Raw genomic sequence first — 22,333 nt, 5'->3', positions numbered from 1 at the left:
TTAAGATCGAGTTAAATAACGAGCCTATAACAGCTCTCTTAGATTCAGGCAGTGTTTGTTCGATTATTTCGGCTGAATGGTATTCTAAATTGAAATCTGTTTGTAAACTACCTGACTATGTCTCATCTCCTGTTCAATATGTTTCGGCTAATTCATCCCCATTAGAAATTCTCGGTTCCTTATATATCAAAATTCGTATTTTTAAATTCACATGGAAAGTTAAATTGTTTGTGGCCAAGCTCTTGTCTTGCCCCATTATATTGGGAGCGGACTTTATTTCTCACACTGGTCTTGTGCTCGATCTTCAGAGTAGGTCTTGCACTTTCAAATTTGCCTCTAATTGTAACATCCCTTTATTAAAGTGTAATTCTGCATTATGTTCTTCTATTTCGCCTACCCAGGATGAGATGTTGTTAGACCTTAGACATCTACCTGAGGAGCAGGCTGATAGTATTCGCAAATTGTGTCAGTCGTTTCCCGAGGTGTTCTCTGATACTCTTGGTGTTACTGACCTGATCGAATACAAAATTGAGGTCACGGATTCGATTCCTGTCCGTTTTCCACCGTATAGGCTATCTCCACCTAAAATGAAGGCTCTGAAAGAAATTATCGATCAGATGTTGAAGGATGGTATTATTAGGCCCTCTAAGTCGGCGTATTCTTCGCCTATTTTTCTAGTTCCGAAGCCCCAAGGAGGCTTCAGGCCTGTCATTGATTATAGGGCTCTCAATCGGAAGGTGGTGTTGCAATCTGTGCCCCTTCCCGACCTTCATTCTTGTTTTTCATGGTTTCGTAAGGCCAAGTTCTTTACTATCTTGGACTTGAATCAGGCCTACAATCAAATTCCCCTTGCCGAAGAGTCTAAACACCTTACAGCGTTTGCCACGGACTGGAATTTATATGAATACAACCGCGTGCCTTTCGGGCTCCCCACGGGAGCAGCTGTACTCACTAGGCTACTAGATAGGGTCTTCTCCGACATCAAATTTGAGTACTTATATCACTACTTGGATGATGTCGTCGTATTTTCAGAGACTTTTGAAGAGCATCTAGATCATCTGCGAGAAGTTCTCGATCGCCTTCGTAAGGCTGGGTTAACTGTTAAGTTGTCCAAGGTTGCCTTCGCTAAGCCCTCTATGTCTTTCCTAGGGCATATTGTGTCACCTGATGGTGTAGCTGTCGATCATTCTAGAACACAGGCCATCCGTGATTTTAAACCTCCCAAGGACATTAAAGGCATCGCCAGGTTCATTGGTATGGTGAATTTCTTCAGGAAGTTTATTCCTAACTTCGCTAATAGAGCGGCACCCTTAAACCTTCTTCGTAGGAAAGGCATCAAATTTGAGTGGGGACCTTCTCAACAAGCCGCTTTTGAAGACCTTAAATTAGCACTTTGTAATGCCCCTGTACTTGCTATGCCTGATTTCTCGAAGAAATTCGTCGTCCAAACCGACGCGTCGTCGTCAGCAGTAGCGGCAGTCCTTCTTCAAGAGACTGAACTAGGGAGGCGACCCATCGCCTATGCATCTAGGACTTTGTCGGCTCAAGAAGCCAAGTATTCCATCTATGAGCTCGAAGGTTTGGCAGTCTTATTCGCCTTAGAGAAGTTCCGTCTCTATCTGGAACATGTTAAATTCGACCTGGAGACAGATAATCAAGCCTTAAGCTGGGTCTTAGGTAGGCCGCGTCGTACTGGTCGTATAGCCCGTTGGGCCATCCGTATTTCTGCCTTCCAATTCGATGTCAGGCATATCAGAGGTACCGAAAATGTTGTTGCTGATGGACTCAGTCGTATGTTTTCAAACGACGTTGAGATCCATGAACCGGTCGACCGTTCATCACCTCCCGAGTCCACACTATTTGATGTTAATACCATCTTAACGGATGCCCCCATGCTCTTTAGGGATATCGAGAAATACCAACGTGAAGATCCGACGCTGGCTCCGATAATGGAAACCCTTTCTTCTGGGGAACATGTTGTCCCTATGTTCTGCGGAATGGTGTTTTATGTTGCCCTTCGAGGCATGATAAGATGATGAAGGTTTCCGTTCCATCTGTTCTTGTGCCTATGATCTTCAAGTACTATCATGAGACACCATTAGGGGGGCATCTTGGAAACTTTAAAACTCGTGAAAAGATTCGTGAAAGGTTCATTTGGAAAGGTAGGGACGGTGAAATCCGTGAACTAGTAAAGGCTTGTAAATCCTGTTTGATTAGTAAACCAACCATGTCCACCAAGGTAGGCCTTTTGTCTTCCCATCAAGCGTCGCGCCCCATGGAACGCCTGTACATTGATTATGTAGGACCCTTCCCCCAGTCAAAGGGTAATGCTAACAAGTTCATCTTTGTATGCGTAGATGGTTTTACCAGATTTTCTTGGTTATTTCCGACTAAGCTGGCTACCGCTCAGTCCACCATTACTTGCCTAAATTCTATTTTTGCTTCTTTTGGTCCGTGCCAATATATTGTGTCTGATAACGCTAAGGCGTTTACATCAAATCTTTTTCGTAAATTCTGTTTTGATTTATCCATCTCTCATGTAACTACTTCCGCTTATTACCCTCAACCATCTCTGGCTGAACGGGTTAATCGTAATCTCAGGTCCGCACTTATTGCCTATCATCATGAAGATCATTCCAGGTGGGACACGTCCCTGCATTGGTTAGCTTTTGCTTTGAATTCGGCGGTTCATGAATCACATAAATTCACTCCAGCCTCTTTAATGTTCAAATTTGTTCCCAACTCGCCGCTCTCTAACCTCTGGTCTCTGAGTTACATTCTACCCGAGACAATAGATCCGGATAACATTAAAGATCTTTGGAAGAAGGCTAAAGCCAATCTTAAGGTATCTCATGAAAAGGTTAGGGAAAGGTATGATCGTGGACGGAGACCCACCACTTTGAAGGTAGGTGACCAGGTGATGGTCAAGAACTTTGTTCCCGCGGGCAAGCTTGCCCCCAGATTTCATGGGCCTTGTATCATTCTCGATTTTCTTACGCCAGTTACGTTGTTAGTAAGCAATCCAGCCACCGAGAGGATATTTAGGGTTCACCTGTCACAGCTGAAACCGGTGTAATTTCCGTGTTAACTTGCTTCATATTATTTTGAAAGGAATATGAAGGTTATATTTTTTTTGAGTTTCACTTTTAAGGCTTTCTGCCCCTTCTATAATATTTTGTTTTATATGTAAGCATTTGTGTGAAACCTCCCCCGATTTGTTAAACTGCCATTCTGTCCTTGCCTCGGCCATTACCACGCTCCCGTCTCCTGCTCCAATATACACTGTGGCTTGATTGCATTGAATGCCATGGACAACTGCACGCCGCTGACCCCTCAACCTTTTCACTAAGACTGTGCCCTCAAAAAAATGATGATGGTCCAACAATATTCTGCCGCCTAGCTTTAATGTTTCAGTGCCCCCGCAGCCGCGCGGCGCTGTGCCGCGACTGGGTTCGAGGACGGGCCCCCTCGGCCCCAGCGAGGACGACATGTGCACGGCGAGCCGGAGCTCTCCTCCCGGCCAAGGCTGATGTGCGGCGCACGACCTGCTACTTGCCCGCAGCCTGTATTCCTTCACCGCGGGCGCGGCGTGTTTCAACACCACTGCTCCCCTCATAGTGCGGGCGAGCGGTATCTCAGGGTACTTGAGGGGTCCGAGCGGCCTCCCTTTGGACGCAAGCTGCAACGGCTGGTCTGGCCATTCAACTTAATCAACATCAACTACATGGACAGTTACGATAAGCAATGACTACACTTGGGAATTCAACAGCAATATTTGGTGGACATTGCAAAATTTTTCATCACTTTTAGTATTAAAAGGTTATCTTCAGAATTCTACTTCTACAAACTTAAAAACTATACTTCATCTGCAACAACAAAATTTTGAAACTAAATCAAACCAAACTAAGAAAATCTTATAAATTTTTTTTGGCAATTAATCTCCATATCTACATCAAAACTTGGACCTTGTTTTCAAACCATTTCATGTGTCACCCCGGGAGGAACTTTTGGGGGGGGGGGGGAGGTCTGTACCGGGCGGTACACCTCCACACCGCTAATTCAAAATGTGCGCCAGTTGAAACTCCTCTGTTGGAGGAAGTCTGAACTTTATCTACGCTATTAATTCTCTACTTTCTCTGAAGATGTCACCACATGGAAAACTTTGAGTTTTTGAACTGTGTCATTTTTGATGTGTTTTTGTTTCGCTTGAAGTAAGAAGTGTGAACTTTCTCTTCTAGAGGACACTACTGAAGATCAACAATAGTGCAACCTAGTGCGCAGTCAAAGAACTATTTTGTTGGAGAAATTTTTATTTCAAATGTTTGTTCTTTGCTAAATTTCCTTCTGTTATTGTTTAAGTTGGCTGTATACCCCTCTTTTTCCCCTTGTTTTAGATTTATCCAATCCCGAATTTCTTTGAGTTTTTCTCGACCAATCCGATGTATCTTCCCCCTACTTGGATATGTTTCTGTACCCTAGCCAATAAAGAATGTGCGGGAGGGTGTTTTCATTCCCCTAATGCCTAGAAACTTCTGCGAGAGGATATAAACTGCTGATTTTAGGGTCTCCGGGCCACTTCTGTTCCATCTTTCAGTGTATTAAGTACATAGCAGGAGGCGGGAAGCGCCTCTTTCCTCGGCAGCGGTCAACAACAAGGTAATGGCCGATTAATAACTTCTTTCTTTGCTTGCTCAGCAGTTTAACTCTCGGGGCGGGTTCTAAGCGTTCCACCATGTAACCTTTTCCTAAATGTAACTATTCTTTTCATATATTCTCTTTTAAAGCTACATACTGGGATAGAGAGTGCTATCCCTCTCGAGCTCCCACTCATATTGTTTTGAGGTGAACTTATTTTTCTCAACCTATTCTTCGATAACGTAAAACAAATTGTTCTCTTCTTAAGTCACCTCTTTAGTATGGGAATAGCCCTTGTATTAACGGCCTAGTGCCAAGTAGGTCTTAATCAAAGTGTATTAGGAGTGCAAGTTCGCCTCCTCTCAAATTGTTATTTTAGAGGTCATTTAATTAACCTTCTTTTCATTCTATAGACCTCAGTAGATTGGGTATTTTACCCCTGTGTTTATGTCCGTTGAGGACAACTTGAAGGTGGAGTTTGGTGTGGCCTGGGAGAGGCTTAAATTTGAGAGCGAGTGGCTCTTTTGAAAATTGAGTGTTGTACGCCTCGTGGAGGCTTTTCAGTGCAATTTGGAGCAAGGGCTCCTAGGCATGAATGGGGTTTTCTGCCCCTCTGTTGAAACTTGTGTTTGGGGTAAAACTGAGCTGATTGCCCAAGCAGTGTAAAGTCAGGGCGCGAAGCCCAAATTCTGTAAATATTGTAACTACCCTTTTGATTTGCTACTTTGTACCTGCCATGCTTGTTATTTCTTTGTTTTTGAAAAGAAAATATAACCTTGTTAAATTTTACATTAACTTTGATTCCGTAGTTTGAGACCCGTTCACGCCCGCACCTTCTTTCACGCATAACTACCACGGATATCTCCGTAACAATAATAATAATAATTCATGAGATATTCTAATTTTAGTGAGCCGTGCATAATAATAAAATTTAAGTGATAAGGTGTTGAGCTTGTCGGAAATCATTTAATGACGGGATGTCGTTTTTAATTCGGAATTAAAGTGTGTGGTAATTTAATTTGATCAATTAATAATACTGAAATTTAATATCGATGCTAATAATCCGTACATGTTAATACATGTTAATGAACGTGTGGTTTAAATTACGGTCCAATATTTTTTTTTACGAATAAATGTCGTGTCTTAAATTTGCAATTCAGTAGCCGGAACACGTAGGACTAATATTGCGAAACCATGATTGTCAAATTTTGGTAAATATAATTTCAAGATGTTACGATTATTTGTGGAGAACGAACTAAGGCGTAGATCAAAATGAGATAGAAAAATGTTAAAGAATCTACAGTCAGATAATAAAAGGTCGTACGATGTCAGAAGTGAATAAATAAGTCACTTGATAATTCTGTGAGATATAAATGAATCAAGGAATATTGAGATAGAAAGGGATATAAATTCCGTACGAGAGACACTTAGGATATTGAAATGAGTGTAAAATGTACGGGCAGTGTCACAGAGAAATACTGAGTTACGTAGCGGGTAGAATTCAAACCCGTGACAGCATGTACCAAATAAATAGACTGCACCGCTATTCGTCGAGATACTACGGATCTAAGGATAATGAGAGTTCAGGTTCCACATAAATGATCGGATATTGTAATCATTGTAATGACGAGTGATGACAATCATGATGGCGTGATGATGATAATAATAAATATTGCAGATAAAGGATTGGACCGCCTTAATTAAATGAGCGTTGATAAAGATGTTAAACGGGAATCTAAATGAGAATATGCAACCGATAATAATAGTAACAATGTTAGGACGATGTCAAATCGTCGCGGTCAGGTTAATAATTGTTACCGTGTTTTTGTGGTAGTTAGAGGTGAAAGAAGGTGCGGGGTGGTGAATAGGTCTCAAGCTACGAAAGTAAAATTAATTTAAAATTTAACCAGGTTATATTTTCTTTTCAAACTCAGAAATAACAAGAATGGCAGGTACAGAGTAGCAAGGCAACAAAAAGCAACAATAGTATTTACAGGTTTTGGGCTTCGGGCCCCGAACTTCCAATTCTCGAGCAGTTAGCCCGAATTTACATGTACATAAGGTTTAGCAAAGGGGCAGAAAACCCCAATCATGCCCAGGAGCACTTGCTCCGAATTACACAGTGATACCTCCTAGAGGCACGCAGAAACAAATTGCAAAAGAGCGATCCGCTCTCAAAGATTTAAGCCTATCACAAGGCCACACCTAACTCTACTTTCAAGCTGTCCTCTAAGGACGTAAGCACAGGGGTAAAATACCCAACCTACTGAGGTCTATTAAGCGATAAATGGATAATTACATGACCTCTAAAATACCAAATTGAGAGGAGGCAAACTGCACTCCTAATACATTTGCTTTTAAAACCTAATCTGGCTCTAGGCCACAAATGCAAGGGCTAATCCCATACTAAAGAGGTGACTTTAGAAAGAAACAAATTTACATAATGTTAAGGAAGAATAGGTTGAGAAAATAAGTTCACCTCAAAACAATATGAGTGGGAGCTCGAGAGGGTTAAGCACTCTCTATCCCAATATGTAGTTTAAAAGATAGAATAGATACAAGTTTCTTTTCATTTTAAGGAAGGTTACATAATGGAAAAACTTCGGACCCGCCCCGAGAGTTAAACTGCTGAGCAAGCAAGAAAAGAAGTAATTAATCGGCCATTACCTGGTTGTTGACTGCCGCCGAAGAAAGAGGCGCTTCCCGCCCCCTGCTATGTACTTTACACACGAAAAGATGGAACAGAAGTGGCGCCGAGACCCTAAAATCAGCAGTTTATATACTCTCGCGGAAAGTTCGAGGCGTTTTAGGAAGGAAAACACCCGCCCACAATCTTTTATTGGTGGTTAAAGAAAACCCCTACACAAGATGAAGAAGAAACACATCATTGGTGGAAAATTAATTTAAGAAATTCGGGATTGGCTAAATTCAAAACAAGGGGAAAGAAAGGGTTAATATTGCCAACTTAAACAATGACTGAAAGAAATTTAGCAAAGAACAAACTTTTGAAATTAAATTTTCTCCAAAAAACAGTTCTTTCACATCGCACTAGGGTGCACCATTATAGTTTTTCAGTAGTGTCCTCTAGAAGAGAAAGTTCACACTTCTTACTACAAGCAAAACAAAAATACGTCGAAAATGACACGGTTCAAAAACTCCAAAATTTCCAGGTAGTGACATCTTCTGAGAAAGTAGAAAATTAATACCGTAGATAAAGTTCCGACTTCCTCCAGCAGAGGAGTTTCAACTGGCGCACATTTTAAATTAGCGGCGTGGAGGTGTACCGCCCGGTACAATAATAATTTTCATAATAATAACAGGAATGATGTCGTTGGTTGATCAGTGAAATAATTGTAATTGCGACCGATATCCTAATGCATTTTTGGCGGAAGTGACCGGTTCATTAATAATAATAATAATCTTGAGTGACATTAATAAGAATAATAATCTTGAGTGACATTAATAATAATAATAACATCTTGAGTGACGTTAATAATAATAATAAAATCTGGAGTCACCTATTCATTAATAATAATAATAACCACAAGAGGAATATACTAATAATAATAACAGTAATAACCATTTGTGTTTGCGTCCCGCATAATAATGACGATATTAATCAAACGTGACAGTGCCAGGAACCGTTGAGTATAATAATGATAATAATAATAATAATAATAATAATAATAATAATAATAATAATTTCAAGGATGATAATTTCGTGGATAAATGAATATTCTGACAATAGTGAATTAATTAATTGGTGACAACATCCCTCTACTCGTATGTTCGAATAATATGAATAATAAATATTATAGTCATTTGTTACCTCGTTATTGTACGGTTTCCGCACGGGACAGGTTACAGTAATACTTAGTGTGTTTGTTTACTTCGCTTGTGATGCGAGGGGAGGTCTTCGGCACGGTATTTCCCACCGCTTCTCGTTATCTCATCTGTGGCAGTAGTCTACTGAGGCTACTTTGTAACATTTCAGATCATGTGTAAATAAAATATAAATGCTAATTCAGTGGTATGGCATCAGCTGGACATCGTAAGATAGGAACTGTCCGTGTAATCCATTTTTCGTAATTCACGAGAAACATTACCCAGTCCGAGTACCGGTCTCGGAAAAATGTATATAGCCGGGGTACGTCATCTTAGTTAAATCGAGAAGCCGACCGTAACATGAGTTATGCTCGGGCTCCCGATAGAAGGAAGCTATATCCTTGAACAACGGTTCGATTCAAATGGAATCGATCCATAAGTTATACTCCAATTGTAATTTCTTTCAGAAGCAACCCAGCAACATATTGATACCACTTGCAGTATAGCAAGTGGATAACACAGCGAAGCTTGTCTGATGTAATCCTACCGCAGGCTGCCTCTAAGCGATGTTTCTAGTCCTCTGGAGTTTTAAGTGGTTTCTAGTGTAACGAATTGTGATGTACTTGGGATATTGGTTTGAAGCGCAGAATAATATCATCCTTTTAAGGTTGTACAGATTGAGAGTGTCCGCCTCTGTGGTGTAGTGGTTAGTGTGATTAGCTGCCACCCCCAGAGGCCCGGGTTCGTTTCCCGGCCCTGCCACGAAATTTGAAAAGTGGTACGAGGGCTGGAACGGGGTCCTCTCAGCCTCGGGAGCTCAAGTGAGTAGAGGGGGGTTAGATTCCCTCCTCAGCCATCCTGGAAGTGGTTTTTCGTGGTTTCCAACTTCTCCTCCAGGCAAATGCCGGGATGGTACCTAACTTAAGGCCACGGCCGCTTCCTTTCCTCTTCCTTGTCTATCCCTTCCAAACTTCCCATCCCCCACATGCCCCCTATTCAGCATAGCAGGTGAGGCCGCCTGAGAGAGGTACTGGTCATCCTCCCCAGTTGTATCCCCCGACCCAGAGTCTGAAGCTCCAGGACATTGCCCTTGAGGCGGCAGAGGTGGGATCCCTTGCTGAGTCCGAAGGAAAAACCGACCCTGGAGGTTAAACAGATTACGAACGAACGAACGAACGAACAGATTGAGAGTTGCAACAGAAGACTGTGGGTTCGAATCCCATATCGGCAGCCCTAAGGTATTTTTCCATTTACGTGTTTTCTAATTTTCACTCCAGACAAATTCCGGACTATACCTTTATTAGAAACCAAGCCAAACTCCGAATAGCAATGGCCTGCCAAGCGACCGCAGCTCAGCACGAAAGCCTGCAGATTATGACGTATCGTGTGGTCAGCGCGACTAATCCTCTTGGCCGTTATTCTTGGCTTCCTAGATGGCGGCCACCATTTCACCGTCAGATAGCTCCTCAATTGTGATTACGGAGGCTGAGTGGACTTTGAACCAGCCCTCAGATTCGGGTAAGAATCAATGACTTGGTCGGAAGTGAAACCCGGGGCCTCCGGATAACAGGCAGGCACGCTGTCTCTACACCGAGGGGCCAATATACCGTTACAACAGCCACGGTGTTTTTCTTTTTCCTTTTAGTTCTTGTTCATCCCATTATAACCTATCAGATTAGTGCGACGATAAACTGCTATCGTACAAAATCAAGTGCGAGGCAGGTAGAGGTAGCCCATGTTCACCAAGATAGTACGCCCCGTGGTGGTGGGGGGCAGAGTCGAAAGTGAGTTTCGAACCAAATTCTCTTCTCAGTTTGAGGTAAAAGAGGTCTCTGATCGAAAATATGCCCACTAATTCAGGTCGTCCACAGACACCTCACTACACTGATTTTTTAAGTACTTGTGTTGTGGATGAGTATCGGCATTTCGGTTTCAGATTCTCAGCGCACCGGGCGAGTTGGCCGTGCGGTTAGAGGCGCGCGGCTGTGAGTTTGCATCCGGGAGATAGTGGGTTCGAATACCACTGTCGGCAGCCCTGAAGATGGTTTTCCGTGGTTTCCCATTTTCACACCAGGCAAATGCTGGGGTTGTACCTTAATTAAGGCCACGGCTGCTTCCTTCCAACTCCTTGGCCTTTCCTATCCCATCGTCGCCATAAGACCATCTGTGTCGGTGCGACATAAAACCACTAGCGAAGAAAAGAAAAGATTCTCAGCGTCACGGAGACGTCTTCTACGCCAGATCGCCATCTTTAACTCTGCCCTGCTGCGTGCTGTAACCTTGCTTATGACAATTCAACACAGGAAATTACACTTGCACAAAATTACTAAATTAATAAGACTCACGAATGGTTACGCATTTTCGTAATGATTTTAAGAAGTATCAAATAATTAAGTGGCTACAGAGAATGTTTTTCCTTGATTCAATGACGTCCTTCACCGCGGGGTCTAAAATATACGTCAGCAGAGGTTCAGGAGGCTACTATTCTTCTGTGTCCTACCAGTTTACCTCTACTTGCCTCATTCAAATTCATTCTATGCGGCAACTTCTGTTAGAATAAATTATAATGGTGATATTGATATATTCTGTAACCAGGTGCGTTTGAAGTCAATTGCAAGCAATCTTACAAATAGCCTTTTGTTGTTTCTCGAATGCATGAGCAATGTATTCAAATTCCTTGTCTATATGTATTATATTATCTTGCTTTCTTGACTAACAGGATTGCCAGGATTGACAATGTTAACAACATTTTATCAAAAGGATACAGAATTAATTTCATTTTCAAAAATTTAAAAAAAAAACGAGCTCGATAGCTGCAGTCGCTTAAGTGCTGCCAGTATCCAGTAATCGGGAGATAGTGGGTTCGAGCCCCACTGTCGGCAGCCCTGAAGATGGTTTTCCGTGGTTTCCCATTTTCACACCAGGCAAATGCCGGGGCTGTACCTTCATTAAGGCCACGGCCGCTTCCTTCCAATTCCTAGGCCTTTCCTATCCCATCGTCGCCGTAAGACATATCTGTGTCGGTGCGACGTAAAGCAAATAGCAAAAATAAAAATAAATCTACAATTCTACTCAGGTACGAAGACAAATGCATTTTGCCACGAAAAACGGAACAACACACATCCGAAAGACAAGAAACAAAATTAATATGTACTAGAAGATGAATTAAAAACACAGAAAAGTAAAAAATCTTTTAAAAACATTACAAACATTAAAAATTAATCATATAAATGATGGCACAAAGTATTGTACCCTTGTTGAGTGGTGGAGTTAAGAAATCTCCCGCGCTTACTTAGGCTATCCTTCTTCTTGTAATGCCTTCTCCATTCCTGGAGGTTGTCCACAATGACAGCGAAGTCTGCGCGATGATCGGATGTCCTAGCCAGTCCTGTCCATTCCCGCATGTTCCTCAGCCAAGAGCGTTTTCTTTGACCGCGACCTCTACGTCCATGAATTGTACCCTGTATGGTATATTTTAGTAGTCTGTAATATAATATGCCCAAGGAAAACTGTTTTTCTTTTCTTGATTGTGCGTACCACCATTCATTCCCTCTTCATGCGTCTGAATACAACAGCATTGGAGATCTAGTCAGTTCGTGAGATCCGTAACATCCTTCGGAAAACCGACACCTCGAAGACATGAATTCTTCTACCGGTGCTACATTTCAGGATCCGTGTGTCAGCGCCGTAAACAGCATGCGATAACGTTATGACGTGTCTCCAAGCTGGGGCTTCCGTCAAACAGTGGATTCCACATTTTCAGAAACTTTGTATTTAGTTATTTACTGAAGAAAGGGCACCTGAGCCGAGGCTCTTATCGGTGCAATACAACTGACAGAATTTACAAAATACTTACAATACAAAAGCAAAGCAAAGCAAAGTAAAGTAGTCTCCGTATAGGCCATTAAGGCCCTTGGATGGGTGGAAGGTAAAGGCTTCCACTATCCGTAACTACGGCACTTCATGGGGTAGAGTGGTTAGCTCTACGCCCGCCGCCTTTGCCCCCAGGAATTAACCTGGTACTCATTTTTTGTGTAGGCTGAGCGAACCTCTGGGCCATGTGCACCTCCGGAAGTGGAAATCTCATTACTTAAATTTTACGACTTCCTGACGGAGATTCGAACCCTCGTCCTTCCGGGCGAACCGAGCACGCCTTTACCGCCTCGGCCAGGCAGCACCAACTTAGAATACAGTAATGCCTTATTTTCATAAACGTTACAGCCTTAGAGAATAATAATAATACGGCGCAGAAACTGGAGGTTCAGAATATGTGATCTGCAGATCTGCATTTAAAATACAATACACTTACTTTGCTGACAATATAAAGGTACAATTTGGTGCATGCTGAGTATTGATATCGAAGGCTGCTTTGATCATCGACAGCCACACCATCAGCTTTCATTCAGGATGTGGAAACACTTTGTTTCGTAAGTTAGAGAATTGTTAGTGGATTCAAATACAAATATTGTGAAAAAATGAACCACAAGTCTGTGGTGATAACTACCTCCCAGATGCTCCAGCGTAAACAAGGCATGCTGTTTTGCTGAGGCGCAGTCCACGCGACCTTTAAGAAACCCCAGTTGGGACTGAGGAGGACCAAGTCACGTGGATCGTTGAATCTGTACAGAGTGTCCGAGAAGTACCGGAAATTTTCCAAATAATACGCGAATCAGTGTGGCATCGATGTGAATTGTACCACCAAGTTGGAGGGGGACACGTTTAGAACATCCCCTCTGAGCTACTGTACGTTTGTCCATTTCCACTGCCGGAGGTTAAAATGTAAATCAAAAGCAAACAGTTTGGCAGACTTCTTTTACATTTTGCTTTATGTCGCACCGACACAGAAAGGTCTTATGGCGACGATGGGATAGGAAAAAACTGGGAATGTGAAGGAAGCGGCCGTAGGCTTAATTAAGGTACAACCCCAGCGCATTTGCTTGGTGTGAAAATTGGGAACCACGGAAAACCACCTTCAGGGCTGACGACACTGGGGTTCGAATCCACTATCTTCCGGATGCAAGCACACAGCAGCGAGCCCCAACTCGCCCGGTGGTTTGTGTTCAAACTTTTGCTCATATGACAACCATAAACCGAAATGGCATTTTACTGAAACGTGATTTGATCATGAAGTATTCAAATTCAGACAGATAGGTTCTTTTTTAACCCGTAGTGAGGCACGCTTAATTGTGTAACGCTAGTGGTTGCATGTCGGTCGTTTCGCAGCCTTTGGTTTTTTGTGCCGAAATTTCAGGCTACATCGCATACATGGTTAATAGAACCTTGTAGGGCATAAAGGGGATTGAAAAAATGAAATACAGACTGTTTCAAACAATGCCACGATTTTTTTCTCTTAGGATTGTTATCGCCGCTTCTTGCTGTGTTCGTAGTAAACTAGAACATGTAGATAATAAAATACTTGTTTAGTAAACTTGTCCTGTTTATGGCGTTATCCCTCCCTTAAACAAAATCCCATCAATATCTGATAAATCACTCCCAACGTTAGCTTCCTCATCAAAAAAGTCGTTATCTGCGTCCGTGTTATAATCATATTCTTGCAAAATATCTTAATTCTCCGCCTCTCTTCCATTAATTTCGGCTTATCACGGATCACTCGTTAAGGGTTCATAAAATCGAGGAAGTCCGCAAGCTATAAAGAAAATGTACAAACTCGAAATTGCTGAATGAAAACACTCCACCGCTAACAACTCCCTACAAGGAGCGCCACTGTCTAAACGACCGACCCTGTGTTTATCAACACTGCGCTCAAGAACAAAGCAAATATAAATAATATCGACCATAATTTATCATCATCATCATCATCATCATCTGTTTACCCTCCAGGTTCGGTTTTTCCCTCGGACTGAGCGAGGGATCCCACCTCTACCGCCTCAAGGGCAGTGTCCTGGAGCTTCAGACACTTGGTCGGGGGATACAACTGGGGAGTATGACCAGTACCTCGCCCAGGCGGCCTCACCTGCTATGCTGAACAGGGGCCTTGTGGAGGGATGGGAAGATTGGAAGGGATAGGCAAGGAAGAGGGAAGGAAGCGGCCGTGGCCTTAAGTTAGGTACCATCCCGGCATTTGCCTGGAGGAGAAGTGTGAAACCACGGAAAACCACTTCCAGGATGGCTGAGGAGGGAATCGAATCCCCCTCTAATCAGTAGACCTCTCGAGGCTGAGTAGATCCCGTTCCAGCCCTCGTACCACTTTTCAAATTTCGTGGCAGAGCCGGGAATCGAACCCGGGCCTCCGGGGGTGGCAGCTAATCACGCTAACCACTACACCACAGAGGCGGTCGATCATAATTTATAATTTACAAAAGGAACATAAGCTACATTACGAAACAACACTTTAGGAATGTTATCACTGACAAGGGGGCATTCCCTACTCGTCACCACCGATTTCGCTCAAATTTGTAGAACATGCAGGGCTTGGCTAGAAATGACAGTACCCGAAGTGTTAACTCCAGATGGCCAAGAGTATATAAAATAAAAATAAAAATAAAAATGTTCACGCGGCTCTCGCACCGTATAAGCCACTTACCTTAGTACGAACGCCGAGCAGTTGTTGGCGTACCTGTAAGAGCTTGGACTAGTAATTCGATGGTCGTGGGTTCAGCTCCCCGTGTGGGGAGTATTTTTTCAACTTTTACATTATTCATTTATTTTAATTTATTTTATTTATATGCAAAAGGCATATGGAACGTTCTTTTTCATCATCATCTGTTTACCCTCCAGGTTCGGCTTTTCCCTCGGACTCGGCGAGGGATCCCACCTCTACCGCCTCAAGGGCAGTGTCCTGGAGCTTCAGACTTATGGTCGGGGGATACAACTGGGGAGAATGACCAGTACCTCGCCCAGGCGGCCTCACCTGCTAAGCTGAACAGGGGCCTTGTGGAGGGATGGGAAGATTGGAAGGGATAGGCGAGGAGGAGGGAAGGAAGCGGCCGTGGCCTTAAGTTAGGTACCATCCCGGCATTCGCCTGGAGGAGAAGTGGGAAACCACGGAAAACCATTTCGAGGATGGCTGAGGTGGGAATCGAACCCACCTCTACTCAGTTGACCTCACGAGGCTGAGTGGACCCCGTTCCAGCCCTCGTACCACTTTTCAAATTTCGTGGCAGAGCCGGGAATCGAACCCGGACCTCCGGGGGTGGCAGCTAATCACGCTAACCACTACACCACAGAGGCGGACGAACGTTCTTTTTAATGAGCGCAAAATTGTAGAAAATTTGAAGTTGCGAACTCTCCCGACGTGTCATAGAAAATCTTTTTCTCCTTTACTGGCTATCCCTCTTCCTTGGGGCATGTGCCATAAACGTGAATAGTCGTTTCGCAGTAAGATTTGTTTTCACCTGACAAGTGAAGGTTGCTCCTGGCGGCTGTACACAAACAATAGATTCTTGGCAGAGGTAGAAATATTTTATTTTTACCTTTTCTATGCCTTTTGCGTGTAAATAAATAAATAAATAAATAAATAAATAAATAAATAAATAAATAAATAAATAAAATGATTTTTCATCTCTTTGCGTAATTAGAAAATGAATAATATAAAAGTCGACAGAAGAGAAACAGTCTCCACACGGTGAGTCGAACCCACGACCACCGAATTACCAGTCCGAGCTCTTACCGCTTCGCCAACAATGCGCGGCGTGCGTACTAACGTAAGTGCCTTATACGTTGCGAGAACCGCGTCAACATTTTTATTTTTACAGCGCCGGCCTCTCACCGCTGGGTTCCGTGGTTCAAATCCCGGTCACTCCATGTGGGATTTGTCCTGGACAAAGCGGAGGCGGGACAGGTTTCTCTCCGGGTACTCCGGTTTCCCCTGTTGTGTAGTGGTTAGCGTGATTAGCTGCCACCCCCGGAGGTCCGGGTTCGATTCCCGGCTCTGCCACGAAATTTGAAAAGTGGTACGAGGGCTGGAACGGGGTCCACTCAGCCTCGGGAGGTCAACTGAGTAGAGGTGGGTTCGATTCCCACCTCAGCCATCCTCGAAGTGGTTTTCCGTGGTTTCCCACTTCACCTCCAGGCGAATGCCGGGATGGTACCTAACTTAAGGCCACGGCCGCTTCCTTCCCTCATCCTTACCTATCCCTTCCATTCTTCCCATCCCCCTACAAGGCCCCTGTTCACCATAGCAGGTGAGGCCGCCTGGGCGAGGTACTGGTCATACTCCCCAGTTGTATCCCCGACCAAGAGTCTGAAGCTCCAGGACACTGCCCTTGTGGCGATAGAGGTGGGATCCCTCGCTGAGTCCGAGGGATAAGCCGAACCTGGAGGGTAAACAGATGATGATGATGATGATGATGATAAATCATTCCAGCAACACTCTCCAATATCATTTCATTTCATCTGTCAGCCATTAATCATTGCCCCAGAGGAGTGCGACAGGATTCGGCAGCCGGCACAATTCCTATCCTCGCCGCTAGATGGGGGCTTCATTCATTCCATTCCTGACCCGGTCGAATGACTGGAAACAGGCTGTGGATTTTCATTTTCACTTTTATTTCCTATACGCTTGGCCACCTTGAGTTCCCACTTCGGGTACTTTCATTTCTAGCCAAGCCCTGCATGTTCTAGAAATTTGAGCGAAATCGGTGGTGACGAGTAGGGAATGACCCCCTTGTGAGTGGAGGGAAAACGGCGGTGAAGAGACCGACGCGTGACCAACTGAGGGTTAAATAATTTTTACTGGTATCAAACGCCATAGTCCGCCTCTGTGGTGTAGTGGTTAGCGTGATTAGCTGCCACCCCCGGAGGTCCGGGTTCGATTCCCGGCTCTGCCACGAAATTTGAAAAGTGGTACGAGGGCTGGAACGGGGTCCACTCAGCCTCGGGAGGTCAACTGAGTAGAGGTGGGTTCGATTCCCACCTCAGCCATCCTGGAAGTGGTTTTCCGTGGCTTCCCACTTCACCTCCAGGCGAATGCCGGGATGGTACCTAACTTAAGGCCACGGCCGCTTCCTTCCCTCATCCTTACCTATCCCTTCCAATCTTCCCATCCCCCTACAAGGCCCCTGTTCAGCATAGCAGGTGAGGCCGCCTGGGCGAGGTACTGGTCATACTCCCCAGTTATATCCCCCGACCAAGAGTCTGAAGCTCCAGGACACTGCCCTTGTGGCGGTAGAGGTGGGATCCCTCGCTGAGTCCGAGGGAAAACCCGAACCTGGAGGGTAAACAGATGATGATGATGATGATCAAACGCCATAACAGATTGTCTACCAAGCGACACTTCTATTGCTCGACTACAATGCGCGTCACTAAGTTCATGGGCCATAAAACTTCACCTCTGCTTTGAAAAATCCATATAATCATCTTTTGAATAGTGGCTGTCATCCTCGACCCTAAGCCGGGGTGAGTGAACTTCCGTTGCGAATATGGATGAGAAACGTTGCTATCCTTATTAACAATACAAATGAGTTGTAAAATGTTTTAACTTCCCCTACTACTTCCTTTCTATACACCAACTGTCGAATGTTTCTCTTTGCAGGCATCTTACCGGTCTTATTCAACGGAGCAGAATGGACGCGCTCGAAAGAATCCACAGGGGATACGAAGTAATTTTCAACGAACTGAGCGGTGAGTATCGTAAATCTTACACTATATATCTGATAAAGTAGAATTCATTTCCTAATAGTTTTTTAGCTACATGTTCAGGCACGTCATTTTCGAAATTCTCCGTGGTTTCCCATTTTCACACCAGGCAAATGCCGGGGCTGTACCTTAATTAAGGCCACGGCCAATTCCTTCCACTTCCTAGGCCTTTCCTATCCCATCGTAGCCATAAGACCTATCTGTGTCGGTGCGACGTAAAGCAAATAGCAAAATAGCAACAAAAAAAAAAAGCTTTTTCGAAATAACGGTAAACACGTCTAGAAATATTTTGATCCTATTTTGAGGTATCTTACCAAATCATACGATTCTGGTTAAGAAAATATTGGTAGAGGTTTTGCACATTAAACCAGTAAGGTCAATTCAAATCGAAATATACTTATTTTGCGATAAATTTGTAACTCCAGCAAAATTCGTAAAACAATATTCCTTCGCATTGGAAAATTGGTTCCCAGAAATGGAAGAGAGTAAACAGATGAAGAAGAAGAAGAAGAAGAAATAAGGAGAAGAAGAAAAATTGGAAGAACCACATTTTTCAAGCAGCATTTGCTTTTGAGAAACTATGCGTTTTTTGCAGTCGTTGTTCTGGAATTATGGGGCTCCAATTATCCACATTCCCATTTGCTGGTTTTAAATATATCAGAAATAACGGGTAGGATGATTGTAATAGCTGCAGGACATGTTGGTGAAGTAGCTACCAAAATTAACGACGGATTTAGTAACGGAAAAGTGGCACTCTTCTTGTGAAATATCGGTGCCTTGTTTGTAGACAAAATTGAAAACATGTCGCCAAATGATGGCAACACGTTATTTGTACTCTTGAATGATGTGTACCATTCAATTAATATAATTTAGTCAAGGTATAAAAATGTTTCCGTTATGAGAGTGACAAAGCGCAAAATTGTCTGGCTTTAAAACATTAAAACTGTCTGATATTATTGATATATACCGTATCTTGATTTTAAATATACTGAGTGGTACAGCTGCCACCATTCACTCATTAATTTTATGCAACCCACAGATTATACACTAACCTCTTCTTCTTTACCTGTTTATCCTCCAGGGTCGGTTTTTTCCTCGGACTCAGCGAGGGATCCCACCTCTACCGCGTCAAGGGCAGTGTCCTAGAGCGTGAGTCTTAGGGTCGGGGGATAAAACTTTGGAGGAGGACCAGTAACTTGCCCAGGTAGCCTCACCTGCTATGTTGAACAGGGGCCTTGTGGGGGAATGGGAAGTTTGGAAGGGATAGGCAAGGAAGAAGGAAGCGGCGTGGCCTTAAGTTAGGTACCATCCAGGCATTTGCTAGGAGGAGAAGTGGGAAACAACTTCCAGGGTGGCTGAGGTGGGAATCGAACGCCCCTCTACTCAGTTGACCCCCCGAGGCTGAGTGGACCCCATTCCAGCCCTCGTTTCATTTTTTAAAATTTCGTGGCAGAGCCGGGAATCGAACCCGTGTCTCAGGGGGAGGCAGCTAATCAAGCTAACCACTACATCACAAAGGTGGACAAGTTAAACCTTAATTAGGAATGCGTTTAAGAGTATAAAAATAAAGAGCTCGCAGCAGCATTCAAACTCTGAACCCCACGAAAAATCACATGTTGACCACGATTAGTACCATGTAGTCACTCCAGGCGACGGACAGTAGGTTCACATCTCCGTACCAATTAAATACTCTACGCTATCGCTTCGAAACTGATCTTGTATGTTGCATGTTCTGAAGTCGAATGTGCAGACAGGTTTACTTTGCTGCAAACACCACAGTGTGCTAAAGAATCATGCTTCCCTTAAGCCCAGATAGTTGTGACCATTCCCTACGTGTAGAGTGTGTACCTATCACTTGGTTACATGAGTCCAGCGAAATGTTTTAGGTGGTATTCACGATGAATTTGTCCATAGCCGGTGCTCATGTGGTGATAACTATTATGTCTATTTTTATAACTTCCTTAGAAGAATTTCTGAGACTTCGAAAATGTCAAATCTTCGTAAAGGATGCCTACGCGAGTACGAAATGAAAATTTTATAAAGGCGTGACTCAACAACGTTTCGAACACTCACTGCTCCATGTAACTTACCCAAGTATATCAAACATGCCTAATTCCGCGCAGCTACTTCCAGCATGATCGTTTAGCCCTTACAACTCTGTATTCACGAGGAGAGCATAAGTTCTCACTTCGTAAAGTTACTGATGTGTCACAGCCTTATGGTCCGGTTTTATGACTTTATTGAACACTGCAGCGGTATTAATTACATGGCGTAAGCTATCACACCAGTTGTACAGCATTTGCGTGTCATAGATTATAAAATACTGTGAAAAACACGTTTCTATCAATTTAGATGTGATGAAACTATACAAAATGGCGGTGAATTGACGTGTCTGTAATTGGTCCTAACCTATCACGTTTTCTATGATACGTGACCAACCTTTTCTATGAAAAGAAAATGGCCTCTTGAACCAATCAGGTGTGCAATTCTCTACTGACAGCTAAAGGAGTGGCCATGGTTTGTACAGTACAGTAAAATTTAGTAAAAATGACTGGGATGTTGTACTCCGCACTACATAAAATGGTACAGTGTTTTTGAGATGGGCCTCACTTACTGCCCCTTGTATCATTTTTGCATTGTACGGGGAGGTCTATATCGGCTAACTGCACATACAATTTCTGTAAGATATTGCGCAAGATGAGACTAAGAAATATTTAATTGCTAGCAGGTATGGTCGATATAGTTCTGGAACAAATTGAAGAAAGCCTCAGTCAAAATTTTGAAACAGGGCACTAAAATTAATGCATCTGACCTTTGAAAATGCTTTGTCAAAGTTCACTTGTGTTGCCTGTTCATCCGTTGAAGCAGAAAGGTATTTACAATGACTAATGAAAGAGAACTGCATTGGAATATTTATTCTTTCACAAAGTAAAGAGTGAACATAAGGGCGCAATCGTAATTATAACGTGGTTTCCCAATTTCACACCAGGAAAATTCTGGTGTACGCCTCTGTGGTATAGTGGTTAGCGTGATTAGCTGCCACTCCCGGAGGTCCGAGTTCGATTCCCACCTCAGCCATCCTGGAAGTGGTTTTCCGTGGTTTCCCACTTCTCCTCCAGGCAAATGCCGGGATGGTACCTCACTTAAGGCCACGGCCGCTTCCTGTCCTCTTCCTTGCCTGTCCCATCCAATTTTCCCATCCCTCCACAAGGCCCCTGTTCAGCATAGCAGGTGAGGCCGCCTTGGCGAGGTCCTGGTCATTCTCCCCATTTGTATCCCCCGACCCCATGTCTGAAGCTCAAGGACACTGCCCTTGAAGCAGTAGAGGTGGGATCCCTCGCTGAGTCCGAGGGAAGAGCCGACCCAGGAGGCTAAACAGATTAAGGAGAAGAAGAAGAAACTTCTGGCGCTGTACTTTATTTAAGGCCACGACTGCTTCCTTCCCACTCCTAGCCCCTTTCTATCCCTTCGTCGCCATAAGACCTCGCTGTGTCGCTGCGACATAAAGCGGATTGTAAGAAAAAGTAAAGATATAACGCATTTTACAATCTAATGACCTCAATAAGGACTATAATAATAAAAAGGATTATGAATGATTATCGATATTGTTGATACTTATATGTTAACAGCTATTTATGAATAATTTTATATAAAGCGAAATTGAAGTAATATTGCAAGTTCTATTTAGCGATAAAACGCGAGAAATTATTTCGTTTTGCCAAATCCTTCATAATTTAATGCGAAAACATCATGACTCTAGCTACTAGCTACACAGCTCCTCATCCAGTTGGCGTGTGTTTGATTCCTTGGTTTCTGAGGAAGATTGGGACCGGGTGCACGTGAAGGTAAAGACTTACTAGCTTATAGATTAATTCCCCACGCGCATAATATGCATACTTCTGGTTTTTGATATTTTCTTTCTTCCCATACATAACTACAATAAATTATGAATACATACACTAACAGGGAAACCTTGGCTCCTTATCTGAAAGGCCAGGGTCGAGATTTTCGGTTAAGAGTGTCCTGGGCTCGATTCCTAGCTAGTTCAGAATGTTTAACCACGTTAGATTAATTCCTCTGATCCCAGAACTAGGTATTTTTCTTTGCCTCAGTGCACACCTCTTCACTTACACACAATACAGCACACTACCAAAACACAGAAAAGCGCACTAGTCAATAGATCCCTCCGCACGGGGTTGATATCAGAAAGAACATGTGGCCGTAAAACGCGTTCAAATACTTATTTATGACGTAATTTCCATCCGTGACCACACGA

The 22,333-nt window shown here is 43.4% G+C and overlaps 1 protein-coding gene across 1 annotated transcript in view; it reads left to right on the top strand.

The window, feature by feature from the left end:
* Positions 1-22,333, top strand: part of LOC136858214 (very long chain fatty acid elongase 7) — a 156,701-nt gene that overhangs the window by 46,139 nt on the left and 88,229 nt on the right. Inside the window, exon 2 of the mRNA XM_067137598.2 lies at positions 17,954-18,042. Within this exon, the coding sequence (XP_066993699.1) occupies positions 17,985-18,042 (58 nt within the window). The 5' untranslated portion in view covers positions 17,954-17,984. The remainder of the gene's footprint in view (positions 1-17,953; positions 18,043-22,333) is intronic.

Source organism: Anabrus simplex, chromosome 1 (assembly GCF_040414725.1).
Source record: "Anabrus simplex isolate iqAnaSimp1 chromosome 1, ASM4041472v1, whole genome shotgun sequence".
Taxonomy (NCBI): domain Eukaryota; kingdom Metazoa; phylum Arthropoda; class Insecta; order Orthoptera; family Tettigoniidae; genus Anabrus; species Anabrus simplex.
The sequence above is the reverse complement of the archived record's forward strand: the minus strand, read 5'-3'. Positions and strand labels throughout refer to the sequence as shown.